The sequence below is a fragment of the Mercenaria mercenaria genome, chromosome 6 (genome assembly GCF_021730395.1).
Source record: "Mercenaria mercenaria strain notata chromosome 6, MADL_Memer_1, whole genome shotgun sequence".
In the NCBI taxonomy this organism is placed as follows: domain Eukaryota; kingdom Metazoa; phylum Mollusca; class Bivalvia; order Venerida; family Veneridae; genus Mercenaria; species Mercenaria mercenaria.
In genome coordinates this window covers 7,124,171-7,151,315 of record NC_069366.1, presented here as the reverse complement: position 1 = coordinate 7,151,315, position 27,145 = coordinate 7,124,171, and the positions used below count along the sequence as shown (strand labels likewise).

Below are 27,145 nucleotides of genomic sequence, written 5' to 3'. Positions count from 1 at the left end.
TAGCCTTGTCCTCCCTCTGAAGCCAAACAGTTTTCATCCGATTGCAACAATTTGACTGTTAACACTAGAGGTCACAATTTTGGCCTAATCTTAATGAAACTTGGTCAGAATGTTACCCTCAATAAAATTTTGGACGAGTTTGATATTGGGTCATCTGGGGTCAAAAACTAGGTCACCAGGTCAAATCAAAGGAAAAGCTTGTTAACACTCTAGAGGTCACAGTTTTGGCCCAATCTTAATGAAACTTGGTCAGAATGTTACCCTCAATAAAATCTTGGATGAGTTTGATATTGGGTCATTTGGGGTCAAAAACTAGGTCACAGGTCAAATCAATGGAAAAGCTTGTTAACACTTTAGAAGTCACAATTTTGGCCCAATCTTAATGAAACTTGGTCAGAATGTTACCCTTAATGAAATCTTGAACAAGTTCGATATTGGGTCGTCTGGGGTCAAAAACTAGGTCACCAGGTGAAATCAAAGAAAAAGCTTAACACTCTAGAGGTCACAATTTTGGTTCAATTTTAATGAAATTTGGTGAGAATGTTACTCAATAAAATCTTAGACGAGCTTGATATTGGGTCATCCACGGTCAAAAACTAGGTCACCAGGTCAAATCATAGGAAAAGCTTGTTAACACTGTAGAGGCCACATTTATGACTGTATCTTCATGAAACTTGGTCAGAATGTTAATCTTGATCTCAAGGTCCAGTTTGAATCTGGGTCATGTAGGATCAAAAACTAGGTCACCAGGTCAAATCAAAGGAAAAGCTAGTTAACACTGTAGAGGCCACATTTATGACCATATCTTAATGAAACTTGTTCAGAATGTTAATCTTGATGATCTATAGGTCAGGTTCGAATCTGGGTCAGGTAGGGTCAACAAGAGAGCCAAGATGGCCCTAGGACGCTCACCTGAGAGACACACCATAACAATGTTAACATGTTTGACCTAGTGATTTCATGGAAAAAATATTTTGACCAATTATCATTAAAATTGGAGCAAAAATCTTAGTATAAACAATTATTTTCTTTGATTTGACCTAGTGACTTAGTTTTTAACCCCAGATGACCCATATTCGAACTTGACCTAGATTTCATCTTAAATTTCTTGATCAATTTAAAAAAAATACAGCCTCTATCGCATATACGAGGTTTTTCTTTGATTTAACTTAGTGACCTACTTTTTTACCCTAGATGACCCATATTCAAATTCTACCTAAATTTCATCAAGGAAATCATTCTGACTTAATTTCAGGAAGATCAATTGAAAAACACAGCCTCTATCTCATACAAGGTTTTCCTTTTATTTGACCTAGTGACCTACTTTTTGACCCATATTTGAACTTGACCTAGATTTCATCAAAGCTATCATTCTGACCAAATTTCTTGAAGATCAATTGAAAAAATACAGCCTCTATCGCAAGGTTTTTCTTTGATTTGACCTAGTGACCTACTTTTTGACCCAAGATGACCCATATTCAAACTTGTCCTAGATTTCATCAAGGCAATCATTCTGACTTAAATTCAGGAAGATCAGTTCTTCTTGGATTTGACCTAGTGACCTACTTTTTGACCCAAGATGACCCATATTCAAACTTGTCCTAGATTTCATCAAGGCAATCATTCTGACTTAAATTCAGGAAGATCAGTTGAAAAATATAGCCTGTACACAGTCTTTCTTTGATTTGACCTAGTGACCTAGTTTTTGAGACCAGATGACCCATTTTTGAAACTCGGCCTAGATTTCATTAAGGTTATCATTCTGACTTAATTTCAGGAAGATCAATTGAAAAATACAGTCTCTATCACATACACAAGGTTTTTCTTTGATTTGAACTAGTGACCTACTTTTTGATCCCAGATGACCCATATTCGAACTTGACCTAGATTTCATCAAGGCAATCATTCTGGCCAAAATTCATGAAGATTAATTTAAAAACACAACCTTTATTGCATACACAAGGTTTTTCTTTGATTTGACCTAGTGTTTGACCCCAGATGACCCATTTTCGAACTCTGCCTAAACATCAAGGTTATCATTCTGACCAAAATTCATGAAGATTAATTGAAAAATACAGCCTCTTTCGCATACACAAGGTTTTTCTTTTATTTGACCTAGTGACCTTGTTTTTGAACCCAGATGACCCATATTCGAATTCAGCCTAGATTTTATCAAGGCAATCATTCTGACCAAATTTCATGAAGATCAATGGAAAAATACAGCCTCTATTGCATACACAAGCTAAATGTTGACAGACAGACCACAGACAGACAGACGCGGGACATCGAGCGATCATAAAAACTCACCTAAAAACTAGGTCACTAGGTCAAATCAAAGGAAAGCTTGTTAACACTCTAGAGGTCACAATTTTGGCCCAATCTTAATGAAACTTGGTTAGAAAGTTGCCCTCAATAAAATCTTGGATGAGTTTGATACTGAGTCATTTGGGGTAAAAAACTAGGTCACATCAAAGGAAAGCTTGTGAACACTAGAGGTCACAATTTTGGCCCAATTTTAATGAAACTTGGTCAGAATATTACTCTCAATAAAATCTTAGAAGACTTCGCTATTGGGTCATCCGGGGTCAAAAACTAGGTCACCAGGTCAAATCAAAGGAAAAGCTAGTTAACACTGTAGAGGCCACATTTATGACCATATCTTAATGAAACTTGTTCAGAATGTTAATCTTGATGATCTATTGGTCCTGTTTGAATCTGTGTCAGGTAGGGTCAAAAACTAGGTCACTAGGTCAAATCAAAGGAAAAGCTTGTTAACACTCTAGAGGCCACATTTATGACTGTATCTTCATGAAACTTAGTAAGAATGTTAATCTTGATGATCAATAGGTCAAGTTCGAATCTGGGTCATGTGGGGTCAAAAACTACATCACCAGGTCAAACAAGGTTTTTGGTTAACAAGGCATACAACATCAACATTATTACCTTCATGATACGTAACTGAATATTTAGATGGACATATTACGAGTCTGGCACTCTTTTTTTTCTTTTTCCATCACAAAAAAGTTTTGCTCAACTTCTCTACCATTACTTGATGGACCTTGATCAAACCTGCTTATGACATCACTGAAGACACCACGATTTTACAGTGCAGTAAATACTGCAAGACTCTAGTACCATTTTAGTTTCACTTGGTGCATAGATCTTGATGGACTCGAAATGTAATGCAACTGAAACAGTATAAGGCACCTGTCAAATCTTCCATTTTACATAAATCTCTCCGACATTCATAGACTATTAACAACGGTTTTTTGACAGCGGATTCAAATATGTATTGTATTTATAAAATACACTGGTTGAGAATATAACTAACCAGTTTTAGGTGCCAGTCTTAAGCTGTTTACTTCAGCTACAAAGACAGATATTCTTTTGTTTTTTAAGGTTTTAAAGGTATACAGAGACAATATGATTATTATGGCATCTTTCTATCTTAATAGTTAAGAGAAAGAACTAAGGCAGACAATATTTTCCAGGAACTCTCAAGACTAGTTGATCACACTTCATGACTGTAGTCTTCATTTTTCCAGTCATCTTGAAAAGGCAATGTAAGACAGATGCATAGATCCCAAATCAAAAACTTGCTCTTGAACACCTGCATTTGAATGTTTGTTTTGGGTTTATAACCATTTTTACAAGTCTTTCAGTTATATAACAGCTGGCAGTTAACCAGTGTTCCTGGATTCTGTACCAGTGCAAACCTGGCCCTGTGTTCACAAAACATTTTCAGTCTCAGCTGAGTTTGATAACGAAACTTTATTTGTCATTTATATATAAATGGCATGATTAAAACTAAATTTCAATTTCATAACCATTTTCAAGCAACTATTCAGTAAGGATGGTCAGTCTCAGTTGGAATTAAACCTTGAAGTTTTAGTAAAATTGATATTAAAATTTCAAACTCAAACTCAGCTGAGACCGAAAAATGTTTTGTGAACACGGGGCCTGTTCTCCGCAAGTAACTGCCAACTTCTTCATTGCCTTTTTTCAAGATGTTTTTGAATATGAAAATCTTATAGTGTATTTTAAACTGGGGAAAAAACTGCCTGCAAATAGACAAGTGATTGTCATCTCATAAATGGTCTTTTACTGGTAATGCTTTTCTCCAAGCTCTGCCCAGCTACCTGGATAGAACCACAGACCTTGAAGCCAGCAGGATGGTTTCCTTGCATATAGAATTCTACACACCATGGGAGGTTTCAAACCAATATTGGTCAGGGCCAAGAAATTCTGTCTGCTACCTTTACCATTCGCCACACAGGCCCCTTTTAATCATATTATTTTGTTCTATTATGTAATTATCCAGACTAGATGGCTCATTGTCATGTTTTATCACAACCCCAATGGGCATATTAGGTACAATATTATTGCATGGTGATTGGGACTAACCAAGAGCTATGGCAACAGAAATACTCAGAACACATGGTAATATATACAACACTCAATTCCTTAATCACTGCTGAAAATGCATAAGAACATTAAATAATATGGTTTACTTCCTAATATGTCACAAGCAGCAAAGCTTCTTTTTGTTTAATAAATTAATTCTGCATAAAACAACAAAACTTCATATTTTCACTTCTGTTTTTATTTCATTCAAGACACAACATGTTCAATGTACCGCACCATAGACGGTTAAGAACATATATTTCATCTTCAAATTAAAAAACAAATACTACATTTAAAGTTCATAAAATAACAATGGTACTGTTCAAACTCAAAGTAGATTTTTCATGCAAATAATTTCATTTTACACAAGGAAAATGTGTTTAATTACAATTTCGTTTGACGAGACCTGATAAAATGTCTTTTAAGGCATTCTGTATTACTGTTTCGTTTCCAAAAGTTTATATAAAATCAAATAAAATACTTTCCTTTAGCATTTAATCCTGCATTCACATTCATATGTTATCCATTAGTACTTATAAAAATACCAGAGAACTAAAAATGGATCGCTCTAAGGTACTTCTTAAAATTATAAAAATGCCCGTCTCTGCAAGTATTCTTAATGAATTTCTGAAGGTAAAACAACAGTCTCAAGTATTCTTAATGAATTTCCGAAGGTAAAACAACTGTTTTATTTACAATCTTAATACAAAAGACATATGATCTACATACACCAGGTAAGACTAAAACACAATAAAACTGAAATGCAAGTTGGTACAATGTACAGAAGGATTTACGTTTGAAAATGGTACTGTTAGCAATACACTGCTCACAAAAATAAGCGATGAAATGTTTCAATTTCTGAAATGAACATAATTCTGAAAATAGCAGAAAGCAATTTTTGTAAAATGATGACAACATTTGGGCCTACTTGGATTTTTATGTGACTTTGCTACATTTGTGTTTACATCAAACCGGCACAATTATAGGTCATTGGCGACTTTCCAGCTTTTCATTGGAGAAGACCTGAGGTGCCAATAAGAGCATTTCAGGCACTGACGGTCATCTTGGTAGAACCACACATCTTTCATAAGCCAACTGGATGGCTTCTTTAAACGAAAGAACACTACTGACAAGACAATTGATTCCAAGACAGCGACCTGAACCTCTCCGCCATGGAAGGCCCGTCATCATCACTGAGGAATTTGACAATCGTCCACTGTGCAATGACATAACCAATGAAATTCTTCAAATGAAACTTAGAATCTTGCATGTTTAAGACTAGGTACAAGCAAAGTTTGGTCTTTTATGGTTTTTATGCAGTGTTGAACCAGCATCAAATAACAAGCTCAACACATGCACTTCTATTGCATCACATTTCAATCAGCTTATCAATTATGATCCTAATCAAAGATTGCCCCTACATGTATGTTATCATGCATGCCAATGAACAGCAATCTTTTACACAATCAACTATATTTAATTTAATCCATATTTTCATGAGCAGTGTAATGCCACACAAGTAGATTTCTGTAAGTAATATAACATTTTATTATAATATCCTGACAATTTTTTTCGAAGTATTTACAGCAAATGGCAGCTCATTTAATACAAACATACAATTCAAGCCAACCTGGCAGCAAAATAAATACAGACACAGATTAGAGTCACATGGCCTTAACCTCATTTCTAGGAGCAACATCGGCTACATGTACTTTACAACTTAACTGCAATTCACCTTTTTTTCTCCGACTACCTTAGTATATACAGAGGCATGCAAGTTTTTTCCGAAAGGATTGTTTACAGTGTATAATCAGACTAGATTAAACTCTACATCATTAAAAGTCACTATTTAAACTACATATAGCACAATAGTATTTTTTTGTTTTCATTCATGGTGTTTGTACTTCATTTTGGATAAAATGTCATCCTGATCTCCAGAAGGTGCTATCCGTCTTGTATATCATGTTTTTGCTATACGTTTTATATACACACAACAACACCTGTCTGTTGTAGACCATCGACCAACTAAAAAAACAGCTCAAACAAACCTAAAAGCCACCTGGCTCGTAACCTATAATCTGACATGCATGAAAATAAATAAACTGTTACAAAATAAATAGCATCATTTGTGCATACATACTGGTTTTCTTATAAATTAAAGGTTTATTCACAACTGTCGGATGTACAAATTCTATACAATTCCTGAAATTATCTGAGATTACCTGTCAAATGACCCGTCAAGTGTTACAGTAATTGTCAATCTTACAAAACAAGTGACCTACCAATTCCCCATCCCTATAAAATATTAGCTGCAAATGTTCCAACATGATCTTGTTTCATTAGGGATAAGAAGGCCTTATACTATCACAAAAACATACATTTTGTGTAAAGTTCTTAAAACTTTTACAACATTCAAATGGCCTTTTTGTATTCATACAAGTTTCGCATGTAATATTTAGAACATACATGTATAACATTATATTGGCATGTATTATTATCAACTGACAACAAAACTTTTCATGTACACATGACTTATTCACTGTAAATACCAAGCTTTATAGACCACAACTGCCCCTAACAATTACTTAAAATTACAAGAAAATGAAACTGCAAGCCTATAAGAAAACCTTACTGGAAGCAAAGATACAAAATAAGAATATACTCAAGTCAAGCTTTGTTCACTTTTGTTTGATTTTAAGAGATCTGCATACCAGAGAAGGAAATTCAAAAGAGGTTCAGTATTTTTTGTTAATCAGTGACTATGGAAGAAGCCTTCTCTTATATAGACCTCTAAGAAATGAACGATTAGCATAAAACTTATAAATTATAATTATACATTGTCAAGCTCAGGACGGATTTTGTTGTTCTAAAAAAGATTAATGAAAACATGATGTAATACTGGAGAAATGTAGAGTAACAATCAGTTTATAAAACTGACAGCATATTACAGAGAATCCCTACTAAACTACTTGACATAATTGTACCAAACCATTAGATAGAGTAAAACAAAAAATATGTGTAACAAACTGCCCTTCTAATTTCTTTCCCACTTTTTGTAGCTTAACTCCATGTTTTGATTAATAACAGAAAACTGTTTTCAGTAATATGGAAGAGTAATAAAGAAGCTATGGAAGCTGATACTATTTCCTAGCTCACACCTGCTCCCTTACTGTAGCTGGTAAGTTAAACTCTTACCTAACATCAGCAGAACTAAACGGTTAGCACTAAAGGCAGTACTGATATTATTAGTGGCAGTAAAATACCATATACCTATGTTAAAACTAACCCTAACCTTTAGTCAGTATACTGTAATGTTGGCGTACTGCCTACAGTCAACTTCGATACTGCATTTATAAGTAGCGAAACTAAACACTGGTGGACTTAAAGCATGACTAACAGTGTTGAAGACACAGATATCTCAGAAAGTAAAGAGCAAGGAGAAGCTTCAGGGATTTAAAGCCCGACTATCTGTGTAAAAGAGAAGTACTCCAGCAAAGGTGGGATTAAAGCTTGACTATCAATGTTAAAGATACACAGCATTTTAGAATCTGAAGGCAATACCAATTTGGTCTGAGATAATTTTAAATATGAAAGAACTCTGGTAACAATTTAACACATCTGATTATCTAAAAGATTCCTATCTTATTAAGTCCTGTATATCCGTTACTCAATTTAATACTCTTTACATATTTATAAAACAGGATAAAATGACACCATGATGAGGAACAAATTGAGTACATATTGAAGACCACATACCAGTGAACTGTTAACATTTGATCCCTTAATGATTTTCCAAAAAAATGAATAAAATAATGAATAACTTAGGAGATTAACCGGTACAAAATCAACAGTTCATTTCATTTCATCATGATTAAAACAACACACACTTACTTTTCAACAACTGATAAAATATGAGATGAATCAAATTAGTTGTGGAAACACAATGAGGCAATGTTTCCTTAAAACACCATGAGAATGTATCGATCACACGACACAGTATAGATATGAAGATATTTACACGTAATGAGTAAATGAGGAATCCCTAAGCATGCACTAGCGTTAAAATCGGAAGTCTGCACCTGCCATGTCTATAGCCCAACGGAATTTGTCTCTCTGAGTTTTGTTGTAAACTTTCTCTATTGGTACCTCCCACTTTTTACACCTGTAAAAATAACAAACACTTAAGTTAAAAATACCAAGAAATGGCACATTTGTCTTAAAATTAGTATTAAAAAAAAAGCAAAAATATCGAAGTTTTTTTTCCTTCTATTTAACAAATTAACAAACCATAATTCTAGGAACTAAAGCCCTTGCAAAAAACACCCTTTTCTGCACATTCCTGGCTCAGCATTTCTCGAGACTTGAAATCAGTCCTAGTAATAATGAATGACTTGCAAAACAGAATATCTGGATGTATGGAAAATGGCATAATTATATTGAACCAATCCTCATAAAATGGTCTGGTCTGTCATTCAGTTTGGGCTGTACCATTTATTATTCAAAAGGGTGTTCCCTGAAAATTTAACGACTGGATTTATTTAGCGAACAGCGAACAGTGCAGATCAAGATAAACTTACACGGATGTGCAGGCTGATCTTGCTCTGCAGTAGTTGCAAAGGCAAAATCACTTGCCGCCAGCAGGCTAACGATTAAGCAGTTCCATGGAATTGAAGTGACAAAAACATGAAAATACCTAAAACTAAATTTATTAATTTCGACTTCAGTCAGGTGGTCAACCCATTTCCCATTAGTCACTATTTATTTATACAGACAAGTGACAAACCCATTGCATATTAATCATTATTTATATACACAGTCTACGGGTATACCCCTTTCCCATTAATTATTAAAACAGTCAAGTGGCAAACCATTCCCTATTAAACATTGTGCACATATAGTCTTTTGGTATATCCAAATTTCCCATTAACCAATCTTTCTTTACAGTCAAGAGGTAAACCCTTTACCCATTAACTGTAATTTGTTTACACAGTTAATGGGTATATACCTTTTCCCCATTAACCAATATTTGTTTAAATTGAAGTGGTAAACCCGTTACCCATTATTTGTTTACACAGTCAAGCAGAATACCCTTTTCCCATTAACCATTTTGTGTTTTACACATTTAAGGCTCAAGCGGTGAACCTTTCCCCCCCAACAACCTTATTTGTTTAGATAATAAAGCAGTAAACCCATTTCCCATTAACCATTGTTTATAAAGAAAACAAATGAGAACATACCATGCTACGGAGATTCTAGGATCTAAATAATTAAGTTTGGAGGTTCCCAGAGCTATTTCTTTGTTCTCATCCTTGTCCGTCGCCTGCACCTCCAGTTTTGTCAACTGTTCTTCTGACCTCTCATAAGCTTTTTTTTTCTTCTCATACAACCTGATTAAAAACATATCCACATCAACACAAATTTTCCCAACATTTTGTTGCTTTAGATCCATTTTTCCAAAAATTATTAATTATCACATGTAAAAACCTGTTTTTCTTTTACAAATAAAAGTGGCCTATTTAAAATCGTTTTTTAACACTACTTTTTATTATTTATTTATTTACCACACTAAATATAATCAGTTGGCTTCCAATTTTAAGATGTTGCTATTATACTGTATTAAAAAAGATGTGACTATTGTGTAAAGACGTATCTGAAGTTTGAATAAAATTAGTTTACAATACTTTTCATCGACCTGATATTGTCTTTACAATAACTGTTCTAGACAACAAAGTAAAACTTTAATCAAAGGACCGATATTTACCAGTTAATCTATGACAATATTTTGCAAAATTAACTACATTCATTCACAGCATATCAACAAATATAAAGTACTGTTTCTTAAACTTTCACGAAAACCACACAAAAGAACTCACATTTTATTCTTTTGGTTTTTCTGTGCTTTAAAGGCTGCTTTAGCTTCTTTCAAAGCTTTCTTAGCTTCCTTCACTACGGCCCTCTTGTCTTTAATCTATTGGAAAATGGAAAATATTGCTGCTTTAATACACTTACCAGTATACAGTATGTATTTTTCCTTTAACATAATTTATTAAATAAACAATAAAATTAAATAAATGGAATACCAAAAGAAACTCTGAAAACAGACTTCTGAAAATATGAAATTTCAAATGAATTTAATCCAAACATTTGAAAGACTTTCCTCAAAATTCACCCTGGTCAGGATCAGCTTATGTTACTGTAAATCCATAACTTTTTAATACTCAAAAGCAGTATTTTGAGTTTTCCATAACCGCCTTGATAGCCTTGTGGTAGAACGTCCGCTTCGAGTACAGGACGTCGTGGGTTCGATCCCCAGCCACGTCATACCAAAGACATGAAAAATGGTACCAGTAGCTCCCTTGCTTGGGGCTCAGCATTAAAAGGGAAACTGGTCTCTTCTCTCAAACACACATATACAAGAAACTTAACTGGGACAATGTTTCCTGTGTATTCAAGGTAGTGATCAAGACATACCTTTGCCATGATATTTTCCATCTGTTTACTGAAATTTTTCGGAGCTGCACGTTGATGGTTACACAGGATAGCCACGGCACGATTCGCTCGGTTATAGGACAACATCTTCGCAGGTACAGGGTCCTCCTCTGAAAATTCACAAGATATTAACTTCAGTTCAGAAACTTATGAATACTTCCCCCTTCTAGTGATATATACTTCCTGCCTTTCTGGTAAGAAAGTACCAGCACTATTCACGAGCCCCTGATTTTTCAATTTTTTTTCATGGTTTAGTTTGGCCGAAATTCAAAACTATTAAGAGGCATTGGAAAACCAGCTATATTTGATTTATTCAGATTTTTGAAACAAATAGTATTATAAAGTCAAAAATATGACATGACAGGAAAGAAAAATAATGATTCTTACATGTCTATTGTGTCTGACAATGTCTGCCTGTAAGACAGGCAGACATTAAGATCATTTTTATCTTTACACATTTTAGTATGTTGTTCTAAACTTTTAAAGACACAGTCAAAGATACTAAGAAAACATCTTAGCTACTGAATATTCGTAGATTTACATGTATTCAAACTCAAATGTAGATTGCGCAATTTTCTCGTGTCTTTTATTTTGCAATATGATAGAAGATCATAATGCCCTTTGAATTCACATGTTTTCATGAATAACTACCTGAAATATATGGTCCGAAATATTACTATATCTACATTTAACTACCACTTAAAAGTGATTTCGTCATAGTGTTCCAAGTAAATACATAATCATGTTACGTTGCTTGATCTATTCAACAATTTTTTATCGGGAAAATTAGATAGAAAGACGTCTGTTTCAGATGATTTCAACAGTTGTATCCGTGTTTTCTGGTGGAAGTAAACATGACCAAACAGAGTGTAACCTATCGACTAGACTTTCAGATGTGGTTTCATTTCTTGGACTGTATATAACATTTGTGATAAATGACAATGAGTCCAGTGCAGACGCTGAGAAAAGTACCAAAACGGACGCTTTTACCATTCTTATATCGGCATCTAAGAATGCCTCGAACCTACCAGCTAAGTATCAAAAGTGACAAACATGTACACTTAACACATATTTTTGCTTTTTTAATCGAAATAATTGATCTGTACAGTCCCTATAGCAAGATATAGAGTACAGATACATATTCAACCATAAAAGCGTCGGCTAAGAAAAGTAAAAAGTCACCCCCCACCCCAATTTGGGAAAAAATTTGGATGAAAATCTAGCAATTAATTTATAATGGCCTTATTAAAATGTGTTTTATGAAGGGCAGCAAAGAACGTTTCATTAGTTGAGCACATATAATATACTGAGGAAACCTACCATTTGTCATGAGATCAAGCTGTTCTTGTAAAGTTTTGGAGGCATTGTAGGTACGGAACACCTTGGCTGTCAGACCGTCCATGAGGTCATGTAAATGTTTGTTCAAGATGCCCGTCTACAATATAAAATGACTAGAATATATCTTCCAGACATACCTTCTTTTCTATTCATCAAAAGCATGTAAATTAGAGGACATTGTGCAAAAATATCCATTCTAACACGATCCGATTCATTTTCCTATTAAACAAAAAAGGCAGAAAACAGTGAATTATTATACAATAAATCCCTGTTCTGACGTCACAATTAGTACGTCATGGTGTCAAATGGCATAGTGGCGCGCTGGAAAAGAAACCTATTGAAAACGGGCAAATATTTAATGAATATCGTCAAGGATGTACTTAAAAATCCTTGGTATCGTGTTAGAATCTAAAAAATATATCTCATTTAGTGATTCGCTCTTGAATAAATCATTGTTTGTTGTTCAGATGCGTATTATTATATCAATCGGGCTGCGCCCTCGTGATATAATTCCTTCGCATCTGAACTCCAAACAATGATTTATTCAACGACAAATCACTGGATGAGATATATTGTTTCTTAAACATTAAATAAAATCTACTTAAATCTACTTCAACAATAACCAGCCGTATTGAAATCCTCTGAAATGTTCATTGTTTCTTGCTGTGATCATTATTTAGTTGGATATTTTATTAATATGAAATTGCTGAAAGACTATTGTGTTATCATTTATATCAAAGCATTATGTTGTAATACCTTAATTGTTAACCTTGTAATGTCTTACATTTTCCGGGACATGAACACATGCAATCTACTGATGGTATAATTTTTATAACTGTCTTTACATCAATTTACAAACAATCATTTTGAGCACACAGTTTGGTAACAAATTTTATAGTACTTACATTAAGTCGATCAAACAGATCATCACCAGGCTGTTTATTGTCCATAAACATTTGAAGATTTTTGAAGACCCGTTTCTCTACTGGAACGGCATTCTGGTATCGTATAGAATCTTTACCCAGAAAGTCAAACTCCACTACATTTTGTTTGCCGTCTTTCTCTAAATGGAGAGTAATGTGTTCTACACGGAGGGAACAACAACCGACGGTGTCCGCAGTCTCACCTTCTTCCTTTTCGTTACCAGCTCTCAGTGCAAGCTATAATTAAACAAACATCACTTACATGGTAGGACCAAAACGTTACATTTCAACAAAATTCTAATCACAAATTTTGTGAGTGGTCTTTTCCTTTTAGCAATTTCTTGAATGGAAAGGTATACTATAACTATATTGATAGAAACATGTTTGATTCCTCAATGATTTCTGTCGCTTATGAGCATAAATACAGCAAAACAAAATTCAACTAAAGAGCCAGTCTAACATACATCTTCAGGCTTGGGATTCAACGCCTTTAAATTTGAACAAATACAAACCATTTAATTCTATAAATAACTCTAAATTTTACTATACATCTCTCCTTAAAGTCAGTGATGAAACAGTTATAGTTATGACACAATTTTACAGCTTTAAAGTGGAGTATGTGTGGGCATTACTCCAGGCATGTGCTGGAATCTGGGAAACCTGCAGCCTTAAAGCAGCCAGCTGATCCACCAATGTTGCAATAACTTACAGTGTTAAGAAGCAACCACATCATCCATGATAACTCAGTCAGGGACATCTCTCTAATAAGTTATCAAACAGAGAACAAGGTCTTACTTTATCAATGAAGTACATTGCAACAGCTCTCTGTCGGATTCTCATCTCTTTTGACTTCCAGTCTTCCTGGTAGTTGGCTCGAATCTTGTCGACACACTTGTGTAGTCGCCGAGCTGTCTCGTATTTCTGCCAGTCCTTCTCTCCCTTCAATCTCGATGAGGCGTTCAACATGACATACTTAATCTGGCCCTGAATGTTCTCATTCCAACTGGCTAACCATGTTACCTAGTGTGTGTTGGGTAAAGAACTGAATTAAATCTTGAACAGTCACTTTATTTCTTTAATTAATAAAGTTGCAACAAGCATCTAACAGGCTTGAAACAGTTGTCTTCTCATGCATGAATGACATGGTACAAAAATTTCAGTAGCTACTTTTCTTACTTTACTACACACAGAAGACTGAAATCAATGCAAGATTCTTGCACAATTTTTTCCAATTGTAAGATGTCATATACCTGCTCAAATATTTTTTTTTGAGTCAGTTTAATGAATATTATTGAAGTTTTCTTCAGGAATCCTAGAAACTTCATTGTACATGTATATAACTTTATTTTTCACATTAAAATGTCAGGGATGTGATTGCCCATTGAAATAAGAGGATAACCCCTATACATTTCAACAATATTTTAATTTTTGCACTTATCTTGTCAAATCTGAAAACAAAACTTTTTTTCAAACATTTCAGTTCAAAATGAGGAAACCAGCTGAAAAGAGGCAGAATAACATCCCTGATGGTGTATTTCATGTATCATGAATAAGCTGAATATATAACATTAACTTTACCTTATTGTCATGCTGTACTTTCTTCCACTTGTGACCCTTTGGAGGTTGAGGAACTTTGGAGTCCCTAAAACAAATATGATAGTCTATAAATTACCACTTGATTACTACCAGGAGACTTATCTGTTTCGGGTTGAGCTCTGTTTTTCAACATCATTTCAGTTATATACTGGCAGGCAGGTACCTTTTCTCCACAAGTAACTGCCAACTTCTCCATATGATTCAGAGTTGGAGGATGAATGTCTTTCATCTAAACTTCACTGAGAAAATAGATCTCGCTGGCAGATTTAAACTCACGACCATGCCATCCATAGATCGGCACTATCCCTACTGAGCTAAACTAACAGGCTACCAACAGACTGAAGTTTAAGAAACCTTTCATATAACAATTTTCTGCACTCATAAAATTTAAACACTTGCTAAAAACATTTTTTTACTAATAGAGACTACATTTTAAGTTGCATCGATATGAAACAATGACTATAGTATTATGGAACCTTTCTAGCTTTAATGATGCCCTTGGACCAAAAAAAAGCCACTTTGTTCATTATTTTCGGCATAGACATTCACCACAGTAGAACCAATGACCTCATACAAGCCATCTCTAAACCTCAAGCCGAGTTTTGAACCAACAGCAGCATGGGCCAAGTCATCAAATGTCAATAACTTAAACCAGTCAACAACAGATGCACAAAATCAGAAACGAAAGCTTGATAAACATTCATTTACTTGCTGCAGTTGATGATAACATCCTCTGGCTGAACTCTTCTCTTGAGCATTCCTTGTTTTGGGTGGTCGCCTCGGCCTCGGAATAATCCTGGAGGTTCAATCCTGAAGTTTCCAATCTTTTCTTTATGCCCATCCATGATACAAAACCCATACTCCTCTTGCAAACGTGCATTCTCCTCTTTCAATTTCTGTGCAGTAGAAAAAACAATATTAAATACTGGGGTTATGAAAAAGCATTAATTCTGACTATACTGCATACATAATTTCAACCTCAGGACCTAAGATGTAAATATTTTTCCATACTGATGTGCATATTTCTTATCCAGTGTATATCATGTTAATGCCCCACAATGCTTTACAAAATTCATTAATGAAGATATTTTCAATTTTACACCAGTCAAAAACATATTTACATCATCTACTGATCATAAGTTTTGCATCAAGAAATATGTACTGGTTCTTTGACAAAATATTGCACAATATCACTATTTCAGAGTACTTGCATATTTCTCAATTAAAATCCTATACCATAACAAAAATAAAACCAACTCTCGATGTGAGCTTCTACTAGTATGTTGTGATATTCAGAAATATATCCCATTTACAAGTGCAGTTGTTGAATGCCAATTATATAACATGGCACTGGTAATCATCAGCTGATCCTGAGCTGATCAGTGTCCAGCAAACATTTATGAAATTATAATGATTTCAATAACTGAAACAAGACACATTTTTCAAGTCCAATCAAAAACTGAAACTTTTTTAGAAGATATTTTTGTCAAGAATTACCATACATAGAGTTCAGTACTAAATACAAAATCTCATTTAAATTGCATGAAATCCATTTTGGTAACTGATATAAAAGCAACTATTGTAGTTGTTATCCATTCTTTTTCTTTCTGCCAAAAAGTTGTCTTACCAGTTTTTCTTCTTTGCTTCTATTTTTCCTCTTTTCAGATTCCTCCTTGAAAAATTCACACATCTCTCGGAAATTACACTTCTTCAAATCAGTGATCTTTTCACGTTCTTCTGTGGTCATTACCTAATCAATACAGATTTAAGTACAGTAAAATAATCTATTTTCATGAGAAAGAAATTTCATTGTTTGGACCAAAACAACCATTCTGTGGTGTACTGAATTCACGAGTTCAAAGTTGGAATACGACATGAATATGAATTTAACTTGCCTTTTTTTTTTGATTTAATATCAAGGATTTGCTTAACTATCAAATTTAGTCCTTCATAATTACCAGTATTAATGATTTCACAATATACAGTTTCAGCTTTTTAAGCCTTACCTTGCTAAGTTTCTACAATGAACTTGTCCATCTTCAAATTTGGACAGTACCATTAACTGGTTAAAGGGGTGCTTACCAAAAAGATACTGGCTGAATAGCGAACAGTGCAGATCATGATCAGACTGCATGGATGTGCAGGCTGATCAAGATTTGCACTGGTCGCAAAGGCAGAAACAGTTGTGTAAGGGTTAAAAAGTACGGGACCCATATTCACCAATATCTTGAGTCTGAAACTTAAGACTTTTGACTTAACAGAATCTGCCGGTGGAATTAAAACCTGACCTAACCTCTTCATACCGTATTTTGGTGTGTATAGGTCGCACTTTTTCTACCCATTCTGCTGCCTGAAAAAGTTCCTGCGACCTATACGACAGAACATTGCCAGCAGTTTTTTTTTTTCGGCCAATTTTCTGACCGTAGCTCTCGCGAAATTACGTGCATCTGTTATGAACGAACAAAATCGATAAAAAATATCAATATCGGCGGCTTTTCAACCAATAGCGGTTACTTTCAATAAAATATATCGTAAATAACCCATACAGACTATTAAAATTACGAATGACTTTAATTCAAAGATGTTTTTGCAGTCTGAATTACGTTTGTTTCTACTTTCGTTTTACTGGACGCCATTGACATGTACTCCGGGTTGGATAAAATCTGGACAGATCCGTCCTCCATTCCAAACATTGTTTATACTAATTCTTAGCGTATAAAAAAACTTGAAAGATAATTTTTTACTTTTGATTTTTAAATAAAAGAAAAAAATCCAAAAAGAGATATTTTGTTAATCTTTTTACTCAGAATCAAAAGAACGCGGTTAATTACATGACAAGGAAAGGTGTTATAATTGCTGTGCAAACAATTCACACTTAAACTTGCATGATAACAGAATGTAAATGCAAACCGTCTGCTGCCAATTAGTGTCAAAAAGCCGCTTTTCTTTGATATAATCTGTTACCGATACTACTGTTGGTACGAAACGGTTGGGAACGAAAACAACACTGTCCGATTTCCACCAATCAGGTTCTGATAATAATTCAGTCCGCGGCATCAATATGGCCGCCGCCATAACTTTTTTGCCGGTAAATATTAAATATTGTTGGGGAAAAAATCCGAAATTTAACTGCGACTAATACGCTAGAAGTTAAATTTTCCGACCATTTCCAGAGCAAAAATTAGATGCGGACTATACATTACCGCGACCAATACACACCAAAATAAGGTAAGCAGAGCTCACAAATTACCTTAGACACATTCAAACAAACAGTACAGAGGGTTTTGTAAATACAAGTTTATTTTAACTGATCTGCCTCAGATGCAACTGAATATTTGTACAGACATACCACACCTTAAAACTTATTCCACTATTCAATTTTTTGTCCCTAGTTTCGAAAAACTACTGATGACATTTCTGTGCCGTGCTTTAAATGACTGAAGAAACTTATTACACATAATACACACTTTTCTAAAAGAAACAGAATAACCAAGTTTATTAATACCTTCCTCCAATCCTTAAAGAAGTTTTTGTTAAAGACCTCCTTGGATGTGTAGTCATGTTCCAACATCTTAGCATAGAATGTAGCAACCTCTTCAGCTTCCTCTGACAGTAACATAGTTTCACCTAAACAGAAGTAGACCAGTCAATGAAACTTAGCCAGTCATAATCATTGTAGTTATCCAACGTCCCCTTTTCGCTAAAAATTCTATCTTTTGATATTTACTCCAAATGTAGAAAACCCTCATTATTAACTTTACTTTTTTTATTTTTTATTTTGTTGGGTTTAACGTCGCACTGACACAATTTTAGGTCATATGGCGACTTTCCAGCTTTAATGGTGGAGGAAGACCCCAGGTGCACCTCTGTGTACAACTTCATCACGAGCGGGCACCTGGGTAGAACCACCGACCTTCCGTAAGCCAGCTGGATGGCTTCCTCACATGAAGAATTCTACGCCCCAAATGAGGTTTCGAACCCACATCGATGAGGGGCAAATGGTTTATTAACTTTACTGAACATCAGAATAAACTGTGTATGAACAGCTACAGTCATAATGTTACACAGTACAATCAATTCTAAAAAGAACAAGAGCTGTCGGAGGACAGCAACGCTCGACTATTCAACAGCCTTGTCAAATGAATCAATACGAAAGTCGAAAAAGGGGCATAATTTTGTAAAAATGGGAAAAAGGGTTATAGAACCTTCACAGTGCTTATCAGCTCATAAAGTGAACAAGAGGATGAAGTTTCAATCCTTTCCCATAGGTGGATACTGAAATACCAGCTTACATACAAAAACTTAACCAAAAACTTCTAAGTCGAAAAAGGGGCATAATTTTGAAAACAAGAGGACCATGATGGTCCTGAATCGATCACCTGTCCCAACATGACCCAGTTTTGAACTGAGTATGACATCCTTTTTTTCTATTATTTGACATAGTGACCTAGTTTTTGAGCTCATGTGACCCAGTTTTGAACCTGACCTAGATATCATAAAGATGAACATTCAGACCAACCTTCATACAGATCCCATGAAAAATATGGCATCCAGAGAGGTCACAAGGTTTTTTCATTATCTGACCTACTGACCTAGTTATTGATGGCACGTGACCCAGTTTCAAAGTTGACCTAGATATCATCAAGGTGAACATTCTGACCAATTTTCATGAAGATTCATTCAAAAGTATGGCCTCTAGACAGGTCACAAGGTTTTTCTATTTTTAGACCTAATGACCTAGTTTTTGACCGCAGCTGACCAAATTTCAAACTTGACCTAGATATCATAAAGATGAACATTAAGACCAACTTTCATACAGATCCCATAAAAAATATGGCCTCTAGAGAGGTCACAAGGTTTTTCTATTATTTGACCTACTGACCTAGTTTTTGAAGGCACATGACCCAGTTTCGAACTTGACCTAGATATCATCAAGGTGAACATTCAGACCAATTTTCATGAAGATCTTGTGAAAAATATGGCCTCTAGAGAGGTCACAAGGTTTTTCTATTTTTAGACCTACTGACCTAGTTTTTAACCACAGTTGACCCAGTTTCGACCTTGGCCTAGATATCATCAAGATGAACATTCAGACCAACTTTCATACAGATCCCATAAAAAATATGGCCTCTAGAGAGGTCACAAGGTTTTTTTTATTATTTGACCTACTGACCTAGTTATTGAAGGCACGTGACCCAGTTTCGAACTTGACCTAGATATCATCAAGGTAAACATTCTGACCAATTTTCATGAAGATCCATTCAAAAGTATGACCTCTAGAGAGGTCACAAGGTTTTTCTATTTTTAGATCTAATGACCTAGTTTTTGACCGCAGCTGACCCAGTTTCGAACTTGACCTAGATATCATCAAGATGAACATTCAGACCAACTTTCATACTATTATTTGACCTACTGACCTAGTTTTTGAAGGCACGTGACCCAGTTTCGAACTTGGCCTAGATATCATCAAGGTAAACATTCTGACCAATTTTCATGAAGATCTTGTGAAAAATATGGCCCCTAGAGAGGTCACAATGTTTTTCTATTTTTAGACCTACTGACCAAGTTTTTGACCGCACGTGACCCAGTTTCAAACTTGACCTAGATATCATCAAGATGAACATTCTGACCAACTTTCATAAAGATCCCATGAAAAATGTGACCTCTAGAGAGGTCACAAGCAAAAGTTCACGCACGGACGGACGCACGACGGACGCTGCGCGATCACAAAAGCTCACACTGTCACTTTGTGACATGTGAGCTAAAAATGCAAAGTAGAGTTATCGAACCTACACAGTACATGTCAGATCATGACAGTGAACAAGTGTGTGAAATTTCAATCCATTCCCATTAGTGGGTACTGAGATACCAGCTTACATACAAAACCTTAACCAAGAATTTTTAAGTCGAAAAAGGGGCATAATTTTGTAAAAAAGCAAAATAGAGTTATGGAACCTGTACAATGTAGGTCAGTTCATCACAGCGAATAAGTGTGTGAAGTTTCAATTCATTCCCACAAGTGGTTACTGAGATACCAGCTTACATACAAAACCTTAACCAACAATTTCCAAGTCGAAAAGGGGCATAATTTTGTAAAAAAGCAAAACAGAGTTATGGAACCTGTGCAATGTAGGTCAGTTTATCACAGTGAATAAGTGTGTGAAGTTTCAATCCATTCCCACAAGTGGTTACTGAGATATCAGCTTACATACAAAACCTTAACCAAATTGGGATGCCGACGCCGACGCATGGGTGAGTCCAATAGCTCTACTATTCTTTGAATAGTCGAGCTAAAAAGCTTCCAGTTTCTTTAGTGGTAGTTCATTTCAATGTGTGCAGCTATATATATATTCTACGAGTGTACTATTTAAACTCAGTTAACAGTTAATTTTATGTTTTACAAAATCTAAAATCATTTGGTAACTGTTTAAATTTTCAAATATGAAACTTGAATCTAGTATGCATTTAATGATATCACAGCAACAAAGACCTTGATTCTCATCAACATGAGCCATCAAGCCTCCTACAGATTTAAATGTACACTGTCATTCAGCTTTCTTAAACATTAAAATCTCTTTCAAATCCATACATAAAAGCTTCTCACCATTATAGTAAAACTTGACATCCTTCGGTATACGCTCGTACAGAGGTGCAAACACTGGCCCTTGATGCTCAAGGAATCTCCATTTCTCATCACTGTCGCCTTTCTCTTCCTCCCACCACTTCCATACTTCCTGTGTCTCCTGTGCTCCCTTCCCTTTCTTTTTCGGCGATGTCGTAGTTTCTTGTTTTACTGGCTGCTGCTTGGCCTTTTTCTTCTTTTTCTGAAATCATTAAATCAATTTTCTTTGGAAAAGGAACAGAAAGGAATTTATTAACGCATTACAACAACCTCAAAACCTTGGTTAAACTGAAATAACTTAGATCAAATTATGCATATATGTATTAACACTCCAGCTGTCCCTTCCTTTGTCAAATTATGCCTTATTTCAAAGTTTTACAACTTCTAATCAGGTATTTCTTGAAAAAAGTCTATTGTCAACAGCAGATGGTAACATTTCTCACTAACAGAACATGCTGATAAAGAGCCAGAAATCTGGTTGGTGGCATGGCCAACACTGCCTGTCAAATAAAATGAATATTTTTTAAAACGTAAATATCTTACCAGTGGTTTTTCATCATCAGAATCTTGATCAGCTTTACGTTTTTTACCTGACGGTGGCGATTCTTTCTTTTCTTTTTTTACCTTCTTCACCTGTTCCATCCTAGAAATGGCATATTTCATATTGGCAATAATTACTAAACTCGCATTCAAAGTGAGTTAACTCCAAAGGTAATTTGTTTGAATTTAACTTTATGCTTTAAATAAGATCAGTATTACATATTCAAATAGAGATTAACAAGCAGTCCAATCAGGGTCTTAAAATCTGCATTTGCTACCCTTAAAATGCACTATGACATTGTTTTTGTTTCAATAAATTTTGCAGTTTCAGCCAAAGCAACTCCTATGAGAAATGAAACAGTAATTTATGGGTTCCTTAAGATTTATTTATTTGTAGATTAACACAACCACAAAATCTATGAGACATTTCCCTAAGAATAATGATTTCACAGTAAAAATGTAAACTTACAAAGTAGAAGCTGAATTTCTACCCCCATTTTCAGAAACTACCCCATATTGTCAAACAAGAGCAAAGTTTTATAAATGGTTTCTTCAGAAACTATCCAAATCATCAAAAAGCACTATGTTCTATACATGATTTCAATGTATAAACCTAAAACCATGTCAGTGGCCACCATTATCAGTCATTCCTGTTAATGAAATCTTAACTTCAGTAGATCTGAAAGATTTTCTCCAAATATGGTATGAGGAATGACATTTAAAACTGTAGGTCCAATCCCATCAGCCTCTAACAGTTCTAAATACTTCCCCCTTCCCCCACTGCCTCAGGCTGCAAAGGTGTTTCCCCAAACCCATGAAATTACTTTTAATGTATACTGTACCTTGCTGAGAGAGGAACATCATCGTCATCTTCAGACTCCTCTCTTTCCCGCTTCACTGGTTTTTCAATTTGCTCTTGTTTTAGTCTCACAGACTGAAACAAGAGGACCATGATGGTCCTGAATCGCTCACCTATCCCCACATGACCCAGTGTTGAACTGAGTATGACGTCGTTATTTCTATTATTTGACATAGTGACCTAGTTTTTGAGCACATGTGACCTAGATATCATCAAGATAAAAAATTCTGACCAATTTTCATGAAGATCCATTGAAAAATATGGCCTCTAGAGAGGTCACAAGGTTTTTCTATTATTTGACCTAATGACCTAGTTTTTGAAGGCATGTGACCCACTTTTAAACTTGACCTAGATATCATCAAGGTCAACATTCTCACCAATTTTCAAGAAGATTTTGTGAAAAATATGGCCTCTAGAGAGGTCACAAGGTTTTCTATTTTTCGACCTACTGACCTATTTTTTGACCGCACGTGACCCAGTTACGAACCTGACCTAGATATCATCAAGCTGAACATTCTCACCAATTTTCATGAAGATCCATTGAGAAATATGGCCTCTAGAGAGGTCACAAGGTTTTTCTATTTTTAGACCTACTGACCTAGTTTTTGACCCCACGTGACCCAGTTTCAAACTTGACCTAGATACCATCAAGGTGAACATTCTGACCAATATTCATGAAGATCTCATGAAAAATATGGCCTTTAGAGAGGTCACAAGGTTTTTCTATTTTTAGATCTACTGACCTAGTTTTTAACCCCACGTGATCCAGTTTCAAACTTGACTTAGATATCATCAAGGTAAACATTCTGACTAATTTTCATGAAGATCCATTGAAAAATATGGCCTCTAGAGAGGTCACAAGGTTTTTCTATTTTTAGACCTACTGACCTAGTTTTTGACCGCACGTGACCCAGTTTCGAACTTTACCTAGATATCATCAAGGTGAACATTCTGACCAATTTTCATGAAGATCCATTGAGAAATATGGCCTCTAGAGAGGTCACAAGGTTTTTCTATTTTTAGACCTACTGACCTAGTTTTTGACCCCACATGACCCAGTTTCGAACTTGACCTAGATATCATCAAGGTGAACATTCTGACCAATACTCATGAAGATCTCATGAAAAATATGGCCTCTAGAGAGGTCACAAGGTTTTTCTATTTTTAGATCTACTGACCTAGTTTTTAACCCCACGTGACCCAGTTTAGAAACTGACCTAGATATCATCAAGGTGAACATTCTGACCAATTTTCATGAAGATCCATTGAGAAATATGGCCTCTAGAGAGGTCACAAGGTTTTTCTATTTTTAGACCTAATGACCTAGTTTTTGACCCCACGTGACCCAGTTTCGAACTTGACCTAGATATCATCAAGGTGAACATTCTGACCAATATTCATGAAGATCTCATGAAAAATATGGCCTCTAGAGAAGTCACAAGGTTTTTCTATTTTTAGACCTACTGACCTAGTTTTTGACCCCACGTGACCCAGTTTCGAACTTGACCTAGATATCATCAAGGTGAACATTCTGACCAATTTTCATGAAGATCCATTCAAAATTATGGCCTCTAGAGAGGTCACAAGGTTTTTCTATTTTTAGACCTACTGACCTAGTTTTTGATGGCACGTGACCCAGTTTCGAACTTGACCTAGAATTTACCAAGATGAACATTCTGACCCATTTTCATAAAGATCCCATGAAAAATGTGACCTCTAGAGATGTCACATGGAAAAGTTTACGGACGCACGGACGACGGACACCGCGCGATCACAAAAGCTCACCTTGTCACTTTGTGACAGGTGAGCTAAAAAAGTAGTAAAGTACATACGTTAATTTATTTCTACACCTTACTGGAATATTAACATTTAAGCATGGATAATGGAATTTAAATGTCACCTTCAAGACAAGTATATTAAATTGCAACACCTCTACAGTGAAAATCTCTTAGATTAAAATATTGCTTGTTGTACTTTGGTATCTTAGTAGTTTCTTTTTTAAGATTCTTTCCCCGACTGTGTACGAATTTGAGAATTTTACTTCTGCCAGAGTTTTCCCAACATGAAGAATTACGAGGAATGAGAAAACAAGTGATAGCGAGATTTGGAAAAACATACAGAGGGTTGGGAAAATCTGAAAACACCTGCCTGCAAAAGCAGACACTAAGATCATTTTTCTTACATACAACTGTAAAAATATATATGTAGTTTATGTAATCACAATGCCCACATGTGACGGTGTATGTAGCTTGTCTTCCCCAGGGAAAAAGTTTATGTGAACTATTACTGGGATACCCTGGTCTTTCCTCGCTAGAAAAGAGTGAAAAAATCTGCATTTACAGGTAAATGTTTTAAAGAGATGTTGTTAACAAGATATTTTACATTATACATACTAATGGTACATCATCCTCATCACTGTCTGGTTCATCCTTTACTGCTTTAGCCGGGCTGGTCTTTGTTGGAGAATGGGATTCTCTCTTCACAGGTGACATGGGTTCACTTTTCACGGCAGCTTCTTCTGATTTTTTCTGTGCTTCTTCTTCACGTTCTCTTTCTTTCCTTTCCTGCCTTTCTTTTTCTTTCCTTTCCTGACGCTCTCTCTCTTTGCGCTCACGTCTTTCTCTTTCTTTACGCTCTTGACGCTCTTTTTCTTTATCAACGTCAACATTTTCTTTCTTGCTTTTTGAATCAGAACTACTATGTTTAGAGCTGCTATCTTTGCTTGAGCTATGCTTGCTTTTATGTTCTCGATCTTTGTCCCGATGTTTGTCTGAGGACGACGTTGACGAGTGTTTACTGCTTGAGGTCGAGCTATGCTTGCCCTTATCTGAGGAACTATGCCTATCTTTGTCCTTACTACTGCTATGACTGCTACTTGAGCTGTGTTTATCTTTGCTCGAACTGTGGCCATCTCTGTGTTTTGAGCTCGAGCTCGAACTGCTGTGTTTGTGAGAGCTACTACTGGAATGACCGTCTCTATGCTTGCTTGAGCTCGATGATGAGGAATGATGCTTTGAGCTACTGGAGCTCGAACCATGCTTGTGTTTGTCTGAACTACTTGAGGAGCTTGACTTGTGTTTGTCTGAACTGGAACTATGCTTTGACTTCTCCCTTTCTCTGTCTTTGTCCCGATGTTCCTTTGATTTACTGGACTCTTCAGTTGCTTGTCCTTCGCTACCACTCTCTGGGTAGCCGTTCTGCTTGTTCTGATCAATGTGGTTCAAAATATCTCCATTCATCCCTAAAAACAGAAGTTAATTCTCAATTAAACAGATATTATTTCAATAACAAAAGCTGTAAATAAGAAAGCCAATGCTTGACTATTCAAATTGTTGTCCCAGAAGACGGAAATATCTATAGAGTTTCAATCCAGTATCTGCATTAGTTTTGGAGATAGTTACTTAGTATTATAACCAGAATTTTTTACGTTAAAAAAGGGACATCATTTCGCAAAATACATGTCAGAGTTAAGGGACTTGATGCTATTAACCTAGTTTTATAAACCTGAAGAGACATGTGAAGTTTCAATTCAATATCTGCATTAGTTTCAGAGATAGTAACTTGCACGCAAAACTTGAACCAAGATTGTCTAAGTCCAAAAGAGGGCATAATTTGGCCAAAATACATGTCACAGTTCTGGGACTTGACCGAGTGAGGTTGGTAATTGACCTAGAAAAAGAAAAAATAAGTTTCAAAGCTATATGCCTATAAATGATAGCTATATGTACTTGCATGCAGAACTTTAACCAGGATTTTCTAAGTCCAAAAAGGGGCATATTTAGCTGAAACACTTGTCACAGTTATGGGACTTGACTCAGTGAGGTTGGTAATTAATTGACCTACGAAAAGAAAAAGTAAGTTTCAAAGCTACATGCCTTTAAATGATAGCTGTATGAACTTGCATGATAAACTTTAAAGGTCCATTACTAAGGGAAAGTGAGTCGGCAATTTTTTTCATAGCCAGTGCATAGACTTCTGCAAGACACTAAATAATGAAGATTGGCAGGTCAAAATTTACAGAAGGTCTTTGGAACTCAAAGAAATGTATGTGTATTATGTTGAAATTTCAATGAATCGACAGAATGAACCCCCCAGGTCTTTTTAACTTTCTTCATACTTCATAGAAAAATAATTGTACATATACTGCGATTTATTTCGAATTTCTACATACCAACTTTCATTTTCCAATAAAATGAAATAGTTTCTGTGCTTTTTAAAAGAAATTAAAATGTTCACTTTCCTTAGTATTGGACCTTTAACCAAGGTGTGAGGCCGACACCAGGGTGCACGAGTAGAATAGCATGGACTATTCTTCGAAAATAACTATGATTACTTCCTGTATAAATCATTACTTCATTTCTGTACAGAAATATG

The 27,145-nt window shown here is 35.4% G+C and overlaps 1 protein-coding gene across 1 annotated transcript in view; it reads right to left on the bottom strand.

Moving 5' to 3' along the window:
- Positions 1-4,581: 4,581 nt before the first annotated feature.
- LOC123549828 (DNA topoisomerase I, mitochondrial-like) overlaps positions 4,582-27,145 on the bottom strand; it is a 37,504-nt gene continuing 14,940 nt past the window's right edge. Inside the window, exons 3-17 of the mRNA XM_053545019.1 lie at positions 25,165-26,012; positions 22,755-22,846; positions 21,916-22,015; positions 21,355-21,574; positions 18,256-18,377; positions 16,378-16,500; positions 15,459-15,646; positions 14,733-14,796; positions 13,950-14,174; positions 13,137-13,391; positions 12,214-12,328; positions 10,876-11,003; positions 10,278-10,372; positions 9,642-9,791; positions 4,582-8,566 (exon numbers count right to left, since the gene is read on the bottom strand). Coding sequence (XP_053400994.1) covers positions 8,464-8,566; positions 9,642-9,791; positions 10,278-10,372; positions 10,876-11,003; positions 12,214-12,328; positions 13,137-13,391; positions 13,950-14,174; positions 14,733-14,796; positions 15,459-15,646; positions 16,378-16,500; positions 18,256-18,377; positions 21,355-21,574; positions 21,916-22,015; positions 22,755-22,846; positions 25,165-26,012 — 2,828 coding nt within the window. The 3' untranslated portion in view covers positions 4,582-8,463. The remainder of the gene's footprint in view (positions 8,567-9,641; positions 9,792-10,277; positions 10,373-10,875; positions 11,004-12,213; positions 12,329-13,136; positions 13,392-13,949; positions 14,175-14,732; positions 14,797-15,458; positions 15,647-16,377; positions 16,501-18,255; positions 18,378-21,354; positions 21,575-21,915; positions 22,016-22,754; positions 22,847-25,164; positions 26,013-27,145) is intronic.